The sequence below is a fragment of the Nanorana parkeri genome, unplaced genomic scaffold (assembly GCF_000935625.1).
Source record: "Nanorana parkeri isolate BGI_ZX_2015 unplaced genomic scaffold, ASM93562v1 scaffold431, whole genome shotgun sequence".
Taxonomy (NCBI): Eukaryota; Metazoa; Chordata; class Amphibia; order Anura; family Dicroglossidae; genus Nanorana; species Nanorana parkeri.
The window spans coordinates 618,760-634,266 of NW_017306699.1; the positions used below are offsets into that span (position 1 = coordinate 618,760).

Consider the following 15,507-nt stretch of genomic DNA (forward strand, 5'->3'; position numbering starts at 1 on the left):
CGATATTGTTTTAGAAAAACTGTCACATGACAATAAACAAAAATGTATCAGTACTTATAAGTACTTGGGCCTCACGGCGCTGCTTACAACGCTAGCCGCACACCTTCTTTCACTGGAGCCATACCGCCAGCACCCACCCACAGGGCCATCCGGAACCCTGGTGAGACCCTGCACAGCCCACCAAAGAGCTAATAGCACAACCTGTTGGAAGTTGGATGGGTGTCTTAAACTGGGAGAGGGTGAGTAAATTTTAGTTGGGGGGTGCCCAAGTTTAGGCTTGCCTAGAGCAGCACAAAACCAAAATACACTACTGCCTACGACACAGTTCCTGGCAGTCTCTTTGCAAATGTCTGCACAATTTGCATAGTTCTCTTGAATACCAGCATTAACTAGGTTTATTTTAGAAAAAGAGTACAACAACCAACTAGAGACCATATTTAATAGTTCTGTCCTCTTTAAACTGATGAAAAGGTAAAATTCCAATTGTATTCTACATACAGTAAGTGCTACAGATCTCCTGGGTTAGGTTCCAGCTCTAATTTTGTTTCTTTCACCATTTTTTTTTGCACTAAAAAGATATTACTATGACATGCTGATGAGAAGACACTAATATTATAATTGGTTTAACCCCTTCATGACTGAGGCCTTTTTTTCATTTACACTCGTGCCCCCATACATATATGAATTTCATATGTGTCAGAGGTTACTACATAAGATTACTGCACTTTGTAACGCAATGTTGGACTGTGTCATATATAATGCCATAGGCTGGGTGCATTTTTTAGACAAACGGATTTACATTTGTAAAAGACCGGCTCCAACCAAAATGAACATTTTCACTTCCGGTATCATCCATGGGTTTAATTGCCCATAGACTTCAAATGTCTCTCAGAAATATAATTGGGGAGATTTCTCTGAAAAAGGTTGTGTCTGAGACTCCCATAAGGCTTTACCAAAGGTCACTCTCTCCCAAAGGTCTCACTCTCCTCATCACCACTATGAAGAATCTAATAAAGGAGCATTACACAATAAATTCTCTTTGTATTGGTCTCAGAAGTCAGCCCGAACATGGAATTGTGATAGCTCACCACTGCAACCTTTTTGAGAGATACCAAAAGCCAGCAGGTAGTTGAACTTGCCAGCAATCACATAGAAAATGAACAGAAACCTATCACAAAAAAAAATATTGGGCTCTGATTGCTTATGTGTTTGTGAAAATGCATATGTATTTGCAGTAATTCTGACATGTATGCTTTAGCATTGACCTAGAAGAATCAGATCAGATGAGCTCTTGCTTCACTTGCTGCATGTTTATTCCAGGTGAAGGCAGAGATAGCCAGACAACTAGCATTTTATGGGTTTAGCAATGGTAAGCCTGATATTTTTCTCATGATAGGTTTCCTTAAAGGAGAACTATGGGGTAAGTGTCTTTCCCCCTAGTTCTCCTAAGGGTCACAGGAGGACACAAACTAGCATCCTCCCGTGACCCAAAACTCAGCGGTATAGAGACCGCCGCAGCCAGGACGGATCCCGACATTACTGTCGAGATCCACCCAGCTGCGTGATTGACAGCTGGCTCTGCCTATCCAGAGGCAGAGCCAGCTGTACCCGCCCCCTGCCCCGTCCGTTCCGCCAGTCAGCGCTGGAGAGGGGGGAATCCCTGCAGGGAGACGTGAGTGACAGCCACGGCTCCCTGCAGGGACATGATCGAGAAGTGAGCGAGCGACGGTATGTGTTCGCTCACTTCCCGATCTATTGAGCCGACGTGTGACAGTTTCATTGTCACACGTCGACTCGAACTATTAGGCTGAGATCACTCACCTCATAGTTCTCCTTTAAATCCTGCATTTTATGTATCTTTTTGTCACAATGCCTCTCGCTAGTGCAGCAGAGCCTACTTTGTGTGGGATGTATAGATACAGTAGTAACAGTTTATAAGATTTTTGAATGTATTCTGAGTGTAGGTGTTTTACAACACATGTCAGAAACAAACTAATTAAAAAAAAAAAATGACTTGTCTAATAAATAGTGTATTATCCAGCTTTCATTTTAAAGGCTGTATTTAACTGTAGGCTTTACTTCTATGAACAAAACATGCTAAATCAAACAAAAAGTGGGCTATTAACCATGAATGTTTTAACAAGTCAGCGAGAAAATAATCAGCCAGTCATTTCTAGACATTGTAGTGTCAGAATATTACAGTTTCAATAAATACAGCGCTGAGTAATTATGTTAATACTTTAATTCTTCACAGTAAGGTTTGCTGAAAGCGACATTGTGAACATAACCTTCAGTTTATCTTATTATTGATTTGAAAATAAAAGAGAACAAAATGACTCATGTGATTATGTTGCTTTGGTCTTTGTAATTAAAAAAAAATGGTATCAATATGAGCTACACTAAAACTAAAATCTTTGGTCAGAATTTTTATTTCAAGTTTGTATAGAGTATTGAAAAGTTAGGACCTCTGTCACGTTTTTATTGCTGTTTGTGTCACTGATAGAGAGATTTACCCTTTCCATTTTTCGAGGTGGCTACTGAAACAGAACGTGATAGGTAGTACGAAACCTCACAGTTGTCACTCGATCTCACCTAGATGGAATCTGCTAAAGAGGATAACTGTTCCACTGCCAGCTGCCTGAGGGGATTTCCCCTCATTTTGGAGCGATATCCACAGGACATAAAAGGTAAAGCATTCTCCTCAATGGGACATAGGCAATAAAAAAGACTGGAATCTTTACTTTCTTTATCCAAAAAGTAAAAAGGTTTTGGCTTTAGTTACACTTGAAATGACGCCTGTTGGGGCAGAAATTTGGGGGCTACCATTGCTAAACTCCTTCTCAAAGTATTAGTTGCTTGGCTGTCCCTGACTTTATCAATGGCTGACCTCAAACAGGCATGCACCACATGAAGTCAAAGCTACCTGTTTTTATACTTATTTTAGCATAACAACTAGGCAGCAAGTATTTTCTAGAATCTCAGCCTCTGTATTTTCCCAGTACATGTTACCTTTAATACCTCCTAAAGAGCTCTGAAAACCATGGTATGTTATTCCCTTCTGATAAATAAGATATACTGTACATTTCATCACACATAATAAGCAGGTCATGATTGAGTGATTCTGTACTCTATTTTAAACTTTAAAATTTCTGCCTAAGAGCCACAAGATACCTTCTATGACATTTTATTAACAAGGAAAGCTTCTACTGTGCCCTTTTATCATTTAGTGTCACTTTGTTACTGGAGCATGGCATTCCTTGACTACATGGCTACCGGCCTGCCAGTACCACTCACTAAATTATTTCCAAAAATGACCACGCAGGTTTATTAACTTTGTCACAAAGTAATGTAATGCAAAAAATTATCACTACGCCAGATTTACAATGAAATGGAAAGTTCTTGCCCTGCATGGCAAAGCACGGGTTCAATTTTAGTTAAGACAAGGAAGAAACTATAAAACAATTAATGTTATGTATATTTTTTGTGATATATACAGTTTCAGTTAGTAAAATGTCAAATTGTTCTGCCTCCTGCAAACCAAAGTTCAAGGATTCTGTGGTTCCATCATCTTCAGACCCCCCTTAACCTCAAAAGATCAACAGGAGCTTTTTGCATCTGCATGCCATATGTTGTCAGCTGTGGTTCACAACTGGACCCCCCTCCAAAATGAGGAAAGTTAGCAGAATAAATTCTGTGGTCATCCATCAAACTCCTACTAATTGAACGTCAGTAAATTCTAGACTACATCACTAATGCCGATATAACAAAACTGTCCTGAAAGAAATCAAGAAGAGAAAAAGGACACAGATTACATGTTATGTCTTAACACTGGTGTATAGTCTCTGCCAAATGGCACTGCAACCGTCTGAGGGCTTGGGCAGGGACTGGTGAATTTCTCCAATGTAAGTCAGCAGGTCCTGTAGGGATAATTAGAGATCATCATTAGCGTGTCGAAGGACACAATTCACAGAACTTTAGAAGAGATGAATTGCACAGCAGCAATATGCAAGCTGTAAATGACAGATTTTAATATCAAGAGACTAACTCAGAGGTTTACAAACTGTAAATGCACCCTTATGTACTACGATAATTCTCACACCCTTTTTAACCTTCAAACAGTCATCTTCGCTGACACATTATACTAATGTACAGCTCACACTAAAAATTCAATAAGTCCCACTCTCTATATTAGATTTACTCTTGTTCAGTCTATGACCTTACTCACCCAGTTGTAAGGATAAACAATTGAGATGGATGTCATTCAAGCTCAAGTATTTCAGGCATAAGGTCATTATGAAATCTATACATACATTTACACAAATATAATCTTACGTTTTTGTATGTGTATTCCTCCAATTTCAGGTTCATCAAATCAGCTTGCAGCTTAGTCTTTCTCATCCTGACAAAGTGACTTTGAGCCAGCTCTGCCTGTTTTTGGATGCAATCTGGACATAAAGATGGGTCATGCATCTCAGACTGTATGACCTAAAGAAAAAGAACAGAACAGAGTAACTTGCCTCTTAAGCCATCTCTCCAAAGAAAAGAGTACTGAACCAATTGGATAAAATCCATAAAATGCAGGGTTATTCAAGTGACAGGAAAAACTCAAAGTAGCCAAGAGACCTTTCTGTCAGAAAGTGCACAATGTGCACTTCTTGGATTCCCAATAAAAGTTGCCAGTGCTTACACAGTTCCCCAGGATCAGGGGCTCCCAGGGAACTTTGGAAAGTAAAATGGTGCATGTGCCAGCTTTTGGTCACTTAAAATAGCTTTATCCATGTGACAGGTTTGCTAAAAGGTCAAAACGTACCTGTTTCTCAGCCGCACGCTCTCGTCCGAAGATCCTCAAGCAGCCGCAAAGGATCATGGGGTGGGAGCATGCGCAGTAGAGATCTTTGGCCGGGAGCAGAGGAGACACACAAGGTAAGTCAATGCACGCGGCCCAGCAGCGTGCACCCGCACAGACACCGTGGGACGCAGTGGTCAGCGCTGGAGGGACTCCTGAAAACTACTGGAAAGAAGATGATGATCGGATCAAGAGGCATCATTTCAGGTAAGTCCTTCAAGCAGCATTGGGGGGAAAATTTAGACTTTGTCACTTTAAGATGAAAAGATTTTTTAAAACACACCATGACCATTTCTTTCCATTTTATAAACATGGTGTGCAATAATGTAAAATGCTTGCATACAATACGTATTCCGGTAGTGCTATTTAAATAACTGATTGCTCATACTTGAAAACATGCATTTGTTTGTAGTGACATGGAGTGATCACTTTACTTGGGTTACCTGTACATCACCCTTCTGTCTTTCAGGAAAGAACAAAAGAAAGCCTTGGAATATGTTGACTTAATCCGCACAATCATTATATACCTGTTTCATGGTTTCCTTGAAACTCTGCATTTGTAGTCTGTTAATTATCATACTGGGGATGCAACATGAAGGATGCCTTTCTGCTGGACTCCGGTCCTGCTGTCCTGGATGTTGTTTTTTCTCTTGGGTTATTGTTGGCTGTTGATGCAGATGCCGAATCTTCATGGAGCAATAAGACATCAAAGAGGAATTCTCTGTCTCTGCATAATTTGGCTGAGCAACTGAAAAGATAACACAAACTTCATGGAAATGAAATCAATTAACCATATAGCTTATTAAAAGTAGGGATGCACCGATAACGATACTGGTATCAGTATTGGTGTCGATACAGAGTATTGGTACCGATGCCTATCCTTAAACTGGAACTTCCGGTATCAGGAAGAGGGGCGGCGAGTCATTACACGCTGCCTGGCTTCCTGATTGGTCGGGAAGCCAGCTCCATGCTCCCTCGTCACTCAGTGACGAGTAAGCATGGAGGCGGCTTCCCGGCTAATCAGGAAGGCATGAAATGACTCGCTGTCCGGCTTCCTGATTGGTCGAGAAGCTGGCCAATCAGGAAACCAGGTGGAGAGTCATTACTCGCCCCCGGCTTCCTAATTGACCAGAAAGTCATCTCCATACTTCCTCATCACCTGGTGACGAGGGAGCATGGAGACGGCTTCCCGGCTAATCGGGAAGCCGGGTGGTGAGTCATTACATGCCGCCAGGCTTCCTTAATGAAGTGGAGACCTAACAGGAGGAGTCACACGTGGAATTCCCTGAAAAAATGTATAAAAAATTCAAGGAATTATAAGCACAAGGACATTGAAAAAAGATGGACAAGGTAGATATCTGACCCTTTATGGTACTTATAGAGCTAAGCATTGATGTACCCCAAGTTGAAGAAAAGACAAAATTTGCTATATGGAAAAAGTACATTGGGAAAATCCCAAAGACTCACACCAACAAAAATAAACCTTCCACGTACGGTGATAAATATTACAAGTAGAAGATCTACGAACCTTAAGCATAGTCTGTAATACCTCTTATGATCAATGATGTAACCCAGCTGTGGAAGTCTCTTCAACAGAACTTTTACTTCAAGATAATGACAGTCTCTATAACTAAGGTTGTATCAAAGGTAATGTTTGCATCACATAATAAGTTAATCATACTGAATGCCTCTCACTGCTGACATCATTCCAATGTTCATTTCCCAAGACAGGATTGAAGGCAGTTATGTATCAAAACTGTTGTGATGTTATCCTCACATCACAAGGTAATGGCAATAGCTTGAAAAAGCATGTAGCAGCAGAGGCAAGCAGATTAACAACACAAGTTTAAAGTCATTCAGGGTTGTGTGCATTTCATCAGCTGTGGCACTTAATACTTGCTGTTTAGTTGTACTCAGGCTGCTACAGGGAATCCTCCAGACTGGTGCTGATTGATTGTGTATGGAAGCTGCGGAGCAGTGAATGGCTTGAGTGTTGGTGCACCAGGAGTCCCAGCAGTCTCAAGTAGACAGCAGTACTGGGGGCTTTAGGGTGGAGGCTATAGAGCCTATTAAGAGGCAGGATAGAGAGCAGGGCTGCTCAGAACTTGTCCGGCGTCCTTGTCCATTGCAGGAACGCAGGACAAGTGAAACTTTGCGGCCTAAGCCAAAAAGGGGGCGAAGCGACATGATGTTGGCGGACTATGGGCGGAATCACCCTCCGTGTCCGAGACGCCAGAGAGATGAGTATCCTGGATCTATTACATAGTCATAATAACAAGCTGAAATTTCTTTGTCTTTCAACGCTTTGGTTTCAACTAATCGACTGAGTTGATTATAATCGATGATGGAAAACGTTGTCAACTTGGAAGATTGGGATGATAGAGACATTTTTATACTATTCTTACACACAGGAAGTCTCTAAGAGCAGGCTATACATCTACCCAACTTGCACATAATCCCTTTCCTTTTCCAACAGCACAATCTGATGTCCTCTACTCTCCAAAATGGTCCCGCCAATGACCTGTATAACAAAGTTAGGGGTGGTTTAGCCCTGGGAGGTGGCTAGCTTATCTTAAAAAATTGTGGCCACCAGTATACCATGCATCTGAGATGCAGGGGTGTCTGATACTGATTTTCAGAACTATCAGAACACAACAGAAATCCAGCAATATAAAAGATAGGTTACATTATTTTTTTTACATCTACATTTTTTATATGTGTTTAACAACTTTAGGACCCTAGGACGTACCTTTCTTTCCTGATCTTTAAGTGGTCATATCAAGATCATGGCTGCTGCAGCCATGATCTTGGTGTCATTTTTTAAAGAAGGTGGAGGGCTTATGAGTATAAATTATCTGGGTGGCTGTAGAGCTGCACGATCAATTGTACTGGCCTTTATGTTTGCTGCCCCTCCCATCCCTGCTGCACCTTCCACCTTGGTTTCCAGGCACTCCGGGGGCCTGGAACCATGGCAAACGCTGTCAGGATGGAGGGCAGGAACAGTCCATTCCCCAATCTGCCCTCTGCTCACTGAAGCAGTAAGGGCTATCAGCGCTTCCTGTTTCAAAGCTGTCAGAAGACCAGCTAAAGGGTCAGGTAAACAGACTATCAAGCACAATCCTGCATAGGGCATGCAAGTGTACGTAAATGGCGGCTGTGCCATGCATGTTAGGTAAAGCCACAAATGTCAGAATGAAAGGAATAATTCTAAGGCTATTATTCACGGTTATCTCTAAACTGATGAGCAGTAAAGGCTTTTTAAAGCGTCGCCTATGGACAATTTTGATTACCATAGTTTTTCAACTATGCGCAATTTTAAGGTTTGACATGTTTTGTATTTTTCAAAAACATTGTGTATTATATTGTGTTTGTGCGCACTAAAACCTATTTTGTATTTTTTTCTAAAAATATCAAATTGATCAACACTTGTGCAAATATCGTGCAACATAAAAAAATCCACAACTACCATTTTCTTTATGGTACAGGGCCTCTGCTTTCATAAAACATATAATTGTTTGGGGGGTTTAAAGTAATGTTTCTATCCAAAAATTCAGATTTTAATGTGTGTGAAAAATGAAAAAATTGCTCTGGCACTAAAGGTGTTTAACATTGCAAAAGTACCAGGACAGTTGTGAAGTTTATAGCTTGTGGTCACTTTATTCATTCCCTTTTTGTGTAAAAGATAACATATAATATGCAGAACTTTTGGCAAAGATGCTTGAATATTTTGTGGCAGCAGATGGAAGAACTATTTGTTGGTGGCCAGATTTATATTACTTCCACAATCTCCAGAGAAGTGGATGTCCAGTACAATATGAAGAGCTAAAAAAACCGTGGGAGGAAGATGAGAAGTAAAAAAAATAAAAAAATCTATACAGCAAAGACTTTCAGATGTGTCATCAGGAGCTGAGCTATAACAAATGTACAACTGGCCAAAGGAAGCCCAACAAAAGAATGGAAAAAATAAATAAATAAAATAAAACCATTTTATATGTAAAAAATATATGTTCTCAAAATGCTAGTGCTAATTAGTAGGGATGCACTGATACCAGTTCAGATACCAGTGCTGATATTTGCCATTCTCATGAGAACTACCAGGGTTGCAGCTAGGACCGGGCTCTGATGCTCCACCACTGTCATGAAATCTTTAGTCGATATTCTTTTAGGAAAATTGTCACATGACAAACAAAAAAATAGTATCGGGGCATCCCTTATATATATTTATAAAAACAAAATCGTACATTAAAACAGAGATGTACAAATCCCAGGAGCTCCGTCTGCTCCTTACAAATGACAGCTGCCTCCTAACTTTTGCATTTTTCTCTAGTCTAGTCTTGGAGCTGGAAAAGTATCTGTACTTGTACCGAGTACAGTACTTGGTATCGATGCATCCCTACTAATTAGCAAGCTTAATAGCACTAGTTATAAAGTTACAAAATGTAATTATACCGACAATGAACTTCCTTTAAAGGTCAACTATAAATGTGTTGGGTCGATGTTATATGTTTTTCAAGCATAAAATGTTATAAAATGATATATTCTTTGTTCCTAAGATACAACGTTTATTCTCTAAATAAACATTTAACAGAGTGTGCACCTATCAGGGACGTTCGGTCAGGGGAGGCAGAGCCTCACCTAGAATTATGGAGGAAAAAGCTGTCAGCTTAATTTCTGAAGCTGACAGCTTTTTCTCCATTCAGATCGGCATCTAACAGGTTACACAGCAGGGAAATCCTCCCCGCTGTGTAACCTGTCATGGACAGAGCGCCTCAGCAGTGAGGAGCAAGTGAGGCTCCTCCCTGTCACCTTTACACTAGCTTGCGGACGGGTTGGGGGCGGGGATTTGGCCAGCAGGGGGCGGAGCTTCGGCCAGGGGGCTTTGGACAGTGGTGGTACACATCATACTTTTTCCTTTGAGATGGTCTCTCTTTTATTGAAACGCTATGGAGCCTTAGCTATTCAATTCTGTAAACCATATGCTAATTTAGCGTAATCTGCTTAAAATGTTGAAGGAAACTTAGAGTTCTTGCAAAAATATTACATATTTAGCCCCCCTTAAAAAAATACATAAAAATTATAGAAACCATATTAAAAGACTCAATAAAATCGACTATAAAAAAAGCCAGATAAGCATACTGTACATATAATTTTTGACCAAGGAGGTTACAAAGTCTGAAAAGTGACAGACGCCCTTTAAATGGGAACAGTCGCAGAAAGCATCTTGTATCAGAGTCTAAACAATGCTTGTAACAGCAAAATCCTTGTATCACTGCATGAGCAATCACTGCATCTTTTCAACCTTTTAACGGGTAAAGTAATAATGCTGTCCTATTATATTAACATGAATGCCCTAATGTACCTAGTTTCATTCCTCTTTTAGAACACTGCTATAATTATGTAGCTGAATGTATTAACCAAGATCATCTCCATTTTTATGAAAAAACAATTAAGTGGTAATCAAGGCTGTGCATCGAAGTGCATAAAACAATAAGACAAAACCCCAAGGGACGACTGTGAAAGCACCAGGAAAACCTAAAATAAACACATGCTTAATACACTTTAAAATGGAAGATTACTCGTGTAATTGATTTAGCTCCAATTTATATCTGAAACAAAATAGTTTAAGTGCATGGGAAGCAATGATGCCCACGAATATACACAGACCATACACTGTACATATACACATATGTCTATTTGTGCCTCATAAGTATATGGAGAAATAATTTACTCACTTATATTGCACGTTATTTTTCTGCAGCAGTTTTCAGAGAACAAAGGCCTACAGGAAGACGTGGCTAGGACAGGTGTTGCTAGCTAGAAGTCAATTTCAGCATAACGAAATATAAAAAAGTATGCAATGGCAACATATACCAAGTTCAAAGTGATTGATAGCACTGGTTTTAAACAAGACTGACAGACTGGTTTTCCATTTAAGTGAATAGAGGCCACAGCACAGATGGGGGATACAACTTGGAAGATCTCAGAAGACCCTTGCCAGAGGCTTTGTAGCACTGGGCAGGCTGTGCACTGAAGCTCTCGAAACAAAGAGTTTGTAGGCAAGAATAACATATACTGAAAGTTCTGGGTGAAAGTAGGGGGGTCAAAAAAAGTTTAATACTAGGGCTGGTAATGATTAACATTTTCGTGTCCGATCAAAGTTTTTTTAATCGATTAATTTTAACGCACATACAGATCCAACTACATTGGCCTATACACATACAGCACAGCAATGAAGTAATAAAATGAACTAGGATCACACTAATCCAGCACGTTATTAATCTCACTCAATATGGCCGCCACTTGACTGGGGCAACTCAGAATAATAACGTGCTGGATTAGCGCAATCCTAGTTCATTTTATTACTTCATTGCTGTGCTGTATGTGTATAGGCCAATGCCTTTGTTGGTGCCCGTGCAGAACAAGTAATCACCGGCCCAAGTGGTTCCGTCGGCTAACGAAGGGAAGGGGGAGGAGTCCGGTGACATCACGGACATCGACATCACCGGACTCCACCCCCTTCCCTTCGTTAACCGTCACGGAAATCGGCGTCACCGGACTCCTCCCCCCTTCCCTTCGTTAGCCGTCCCGGACATCGACATCACCGGACTCCTCCCCCTTCCCTTCGTTAGCCGTCACGGAAATCGGCGTCACCGGACTCCTCCCCCCTTCCCTTCGTTAGCCGTCACGGACATCGACGTCACCGGACTCCTCTTCCCTTCTTTAGCCGACAGAGCCACTTAGGGAAGGGGGGAGGAGTCCGGTGACGTCGATATGTGTGACGTCACCGGATCTCTGACGGGACTCCCGGAAGCTGGCGGAGAGGTGAGTGTTTTCATTTTTGATCAAAATTATTTGAATCCATCTAAAAGTTTAACGATTAATCGAGAAATGAATTGTTAATTTCCGCAGCCCTAATATATATAGATAGATACATATATCTACAGGGGTGGGGAATTCGTATCGCCCGACGCCCGGGACATGTAGTTCCGGGTGCCGGGCAAGTGCTTTTTTCACTGTTTTAGCCCTGCAACTGACAAGTAGCAGGGCTGGTTTTCTTTTCTTAAAATGAGCGCCACCCCGTGTGATAGCAATAAAGTTTAAAAAAAAAATAGTTAAAAAAAATAAAAAATAATAATTAAAAACGTAACTAAATAAAAATGTAAAAAATAAAAAAGGTGATAAAATGATATAGTAAAAATAATAAAACAAATGACATTTTTTTACAAAGTAAATAAAAATTGAAAAAATGAAAACCAGCCCCACTGCCAAACCATCCGCGACTGCCCGGTCATCGTGCACGAAACCGAGCAGATGGCTGGGTGGTCACGGAATCGCACACCACCGCCGATCGTGCTGTCAGTGCCATTATTTTCTAATGGCACCCCAGTCGTGCCAGGCAGATTGCGCATTTACCTGCCGCAATACCGCCCAGGCAATCCCACACAATCAGAGTTGAAAACACTGCGCGGTGCATGTCGTGAAAATAGGTACAGCTACCTTTTTTCAGCGATTGTCATGCAGATGTAACCCCATACATGCAGATGCAACCGCTGTATGCAACCGCACACGATCACACGTCCCGGGAATCCCCAAGTCTGCACCAACCCTACAGGGTAAATTCTCTTTCCCAAGTAATTTGGGAAAATTGAATTACCCGCACAAATCTCCCTCCCACTATACTTCGGCGAACGGTCCTTCACGTCCACCAGTACGGGTGTACTATCTGTACCCGTTCAGTATATTCTGAATTTCACTCGCAAATTGCAAGCACTTGTTGGTCAACGCGGTCACCTGACGGCACTGACCAATGAGAAGCGCTTCTTAGCACTGCTAAATACGGCTTGGTTAAAATATTTTTTTTTGTATCAGGACAAGTAGATTGTCATGAGGGACAAGTAGATTCGGCCCCCACTTTAGTCCTTGGACAAGTAGTTTTTAAAAAAATTTCCACACCCCTGATCGATCTATCTATCTATATAGATATCTAGATATCTATATATATATAAATAATGGTCAAAAGCACATTTAAATTCCCACCTCCCGATCTCCTCAGTAATCCTCTTCAATAATTTGACTGGCTTTCCAGGTATTTAAAAAAAAAAACCTGAAGCTTGTTCCTAGGGGTAATGTGGATGTGGCTCAGATAAAGGAATACAACAAAACAGATCCAATAGTGGAATATGCAATAACATTTTAATAAAATACAAGATTAAAGACACTCACATTAAAAGGTGCTACATCGTGTCATGTAATGAATAATGTTGTCATTACCTGGTATTCACAGAGTATGCAGCAGTGACGTGTAGTGGAGTCTGTTCTCGGTGAGTCATTTCCCGTGCCCGCACCTGCTCTGCCCGTCCATGCTCCGTCGGCTAACGAAGGGAAGGGGGGAGGAGTCCGGTGACGTCACGGACATAGTCACCGGACTCCTCCCCCTTCCCTTCGTTAGCCGTCACGGACATCGACGTCACCGGTCTCCTCCCCGGAAGCCGGTGGAGAGGCGAGTACCGATCAAAAAAAGTTTCATCAATCAAAAAAATTAACGATTGATCGAGGAATTAATCGTTAATTTTCGCAGCCTATTAAATACCTAAAAGTACTTTCTAAACTGTATTATAATGCATCACTGCTATATAGGAGAATACTCTTCTCTCAGTATATAAAATATATGCAGCATATAAATACTACGTTATATAAAATACAATGAATTATACCCACAAAAGGTACCTTCATATATCTCATACACAGTGCAGCAATTAAAATGTATTCAGAAAAGGTTAAGCTCCCTGCTTGCTATATAATAGCTTTTTATATTATGCAATGCTATAACACAAAGACACTCAGCAGCATTTTACAAAGAACACTGAACTATTCATGTTCATCATATTTACATATATTAAAGCTTTTCTTTTTTCCTTTAACTACTGAACAGAACCCAAATGATGACCTTCCTGTAATGTGTAAAACAAATCTACATATATTTGATATAGTAGAATAGGTTAGCGCTTGTCCTGTGCTTGCTGCCAACATTCTTAACGTGAAGCCCTTGGCTTTAAAGTCCATTTTGAATCATGTCTTTAATCTGCAGTAGATTCCTCCTGTGGTATCAACACAAATGCATACAGATGTTCAACTGCAGGGCTCCCGCAGTGAAGGTTTTACCCACCTGAGCTGAGCTGAGGTCTTGAAGAATTTGCTGACTGAAGCTTCCTTTTTGCAAGTTTTGTTATCCATTTCTCAATGAAGTCATTCTCTACAAAAGTCCACAAGGACATATAGTTATGCATTTGGATATGTGATCTTATTTTGTGAGGCAATCAAACTGGCAGACCCATATGGGCACTCCACTCATACATTCACTACATTATGTCATTTATCACTAGACTCAGAAACATTACATATTAAGTTGCTAGTAGATTCAGGACTTCTAATCACAATGCACACACACACACAATTACACACGCACATGCCTTGCAGCTGCTTACTACTCCAGAGCAGCGAGCATCTGACTTTCCAGAGCAGCATGCTTTTCTGAGTCGGTGGAGCGAATTTATCCAAACTGGAGCAGAAGAATCTGGAGCAGTTGCCAATGGCAACGAATCAGTTTCTCTCTTCAGTTTATTCAGTTAAGCTTTGAAAATGAAAGGTGGATGCTGATTGGTTACCATGCACAACTGCTCCTGATTTTATCTGCTCCAGTTTTGATAAATTCCCCTCAGTGACTCATTGCCAGGGCCGGTGCTGCCACGAGGCAAACTAGGCAGCCGGCCAGGGCGCATTGCTGCCTAGATTGCAGCCTCAACCACTAAACCCCCCCCCCCCTGACAATTTTAATGATGGCAATCTACAAACAGATACTTATATAATATTGAAGACTTTTTGTGCAGACATTATTTTTCTTTTCCTTCCCATTCTTCTCACAGTGGCCATTTTTACTAAGGCCAGATTAATCCATCTCCCTTTATTTCCTGGAACTCTGGGAAATGCGACTAGGGTATGCGACCATGTACATCATCTCGGGGGAGGAAATTGCATTTCTCTAAGATCTTGCAAGATTTTGCATTTTACAGATGAGATTTCCCAGCAATGTGGGAGCATGGGCTACATCACTAATGTCTAAGAGGACCAGGAAGTGTAAAAACAGTAACTGTAAGTAAAAGAAAATGTGTTTATTTAACTAAATGAATGTAAGAGCTGGACGCTGATGTGATTTTTAGTGGAAGGGGGTAATTTAGAATACCAAGGAAGCAAAGTTGGATTTGTTAAATATCAAAACTAGAGTTGGAGCAACCTTCACTTACTGAAGCTTCAAATTACCTGTATCATTCCTGTCCGAGACCTCAACTGCTTCTGATGTAATGCTGGTGGTTTCAGAAAATGAAACTTCATGAGAGTTCACTTGTGAGAACGATTCAAATGTAGCACTTTCATAGCTCGGATCAGGTTCATCAGATTCAAATGAATCACTTTCATAATTCCAGATAGGTTCATCTGTACTGGATTCAAATGAATCATTGGAGTAGTTTGCTGCACTACTCCCAGATATGCTCTGTGCCAGCGATGCTTCATAATCAGGACTTCCCTGGCTGAAAGGGGGCTGATCCATTGGAGCTCTGCAAAATAAAACCAAAATATTACCACAAGGAAAAAAGTGTTTATCA

General features: G+C 40.9%; 1 protein-coding gene across 1 annotated transcript in view; it reads right to left on the minus strand.

Moving 5' to 3' along the window:
• Nucleotides 1-3,782: 3,782 nt before the first annotated feature.
• Nucleotides 3,783-15,507, minus strand: part of CUNH8orf48 (chromosome unknown C8orf48 homolog) — a 44,439-nt gene continuing 32,714 nt past the window's right edge. The window contains exons 5-9 of the mRNA XM_018560071.1: nucleotides 15,164-15,459; nucleotides 14,013-14,099; nucleotides 5,374-5,594; nucleotides 4,333-4,485; nucleotides 3,783-3,917 (exon numbers count right to left, since the gene is read on the minus strand). Of these exons, the coding sequence (XP_018415573.1) occupies nucleotides 3,816-3,917; nucleotides 4,333-4,485; nucleotides 5,374-5,594; nucleotides 14,013-14,099; nucleotides 15,164-15,459 (859 nt within the window). The 3' untranslated portion in view covers nucleotides 3,783-3,815. The remainder of the gene's footprint in view (nucleotides 3,918-4,332; nucleotides 4,486-5,373; nucleotides 5,595-14,012; nucleotides 14,100-15,163; nucleotides 15,460-15,507) is intronic.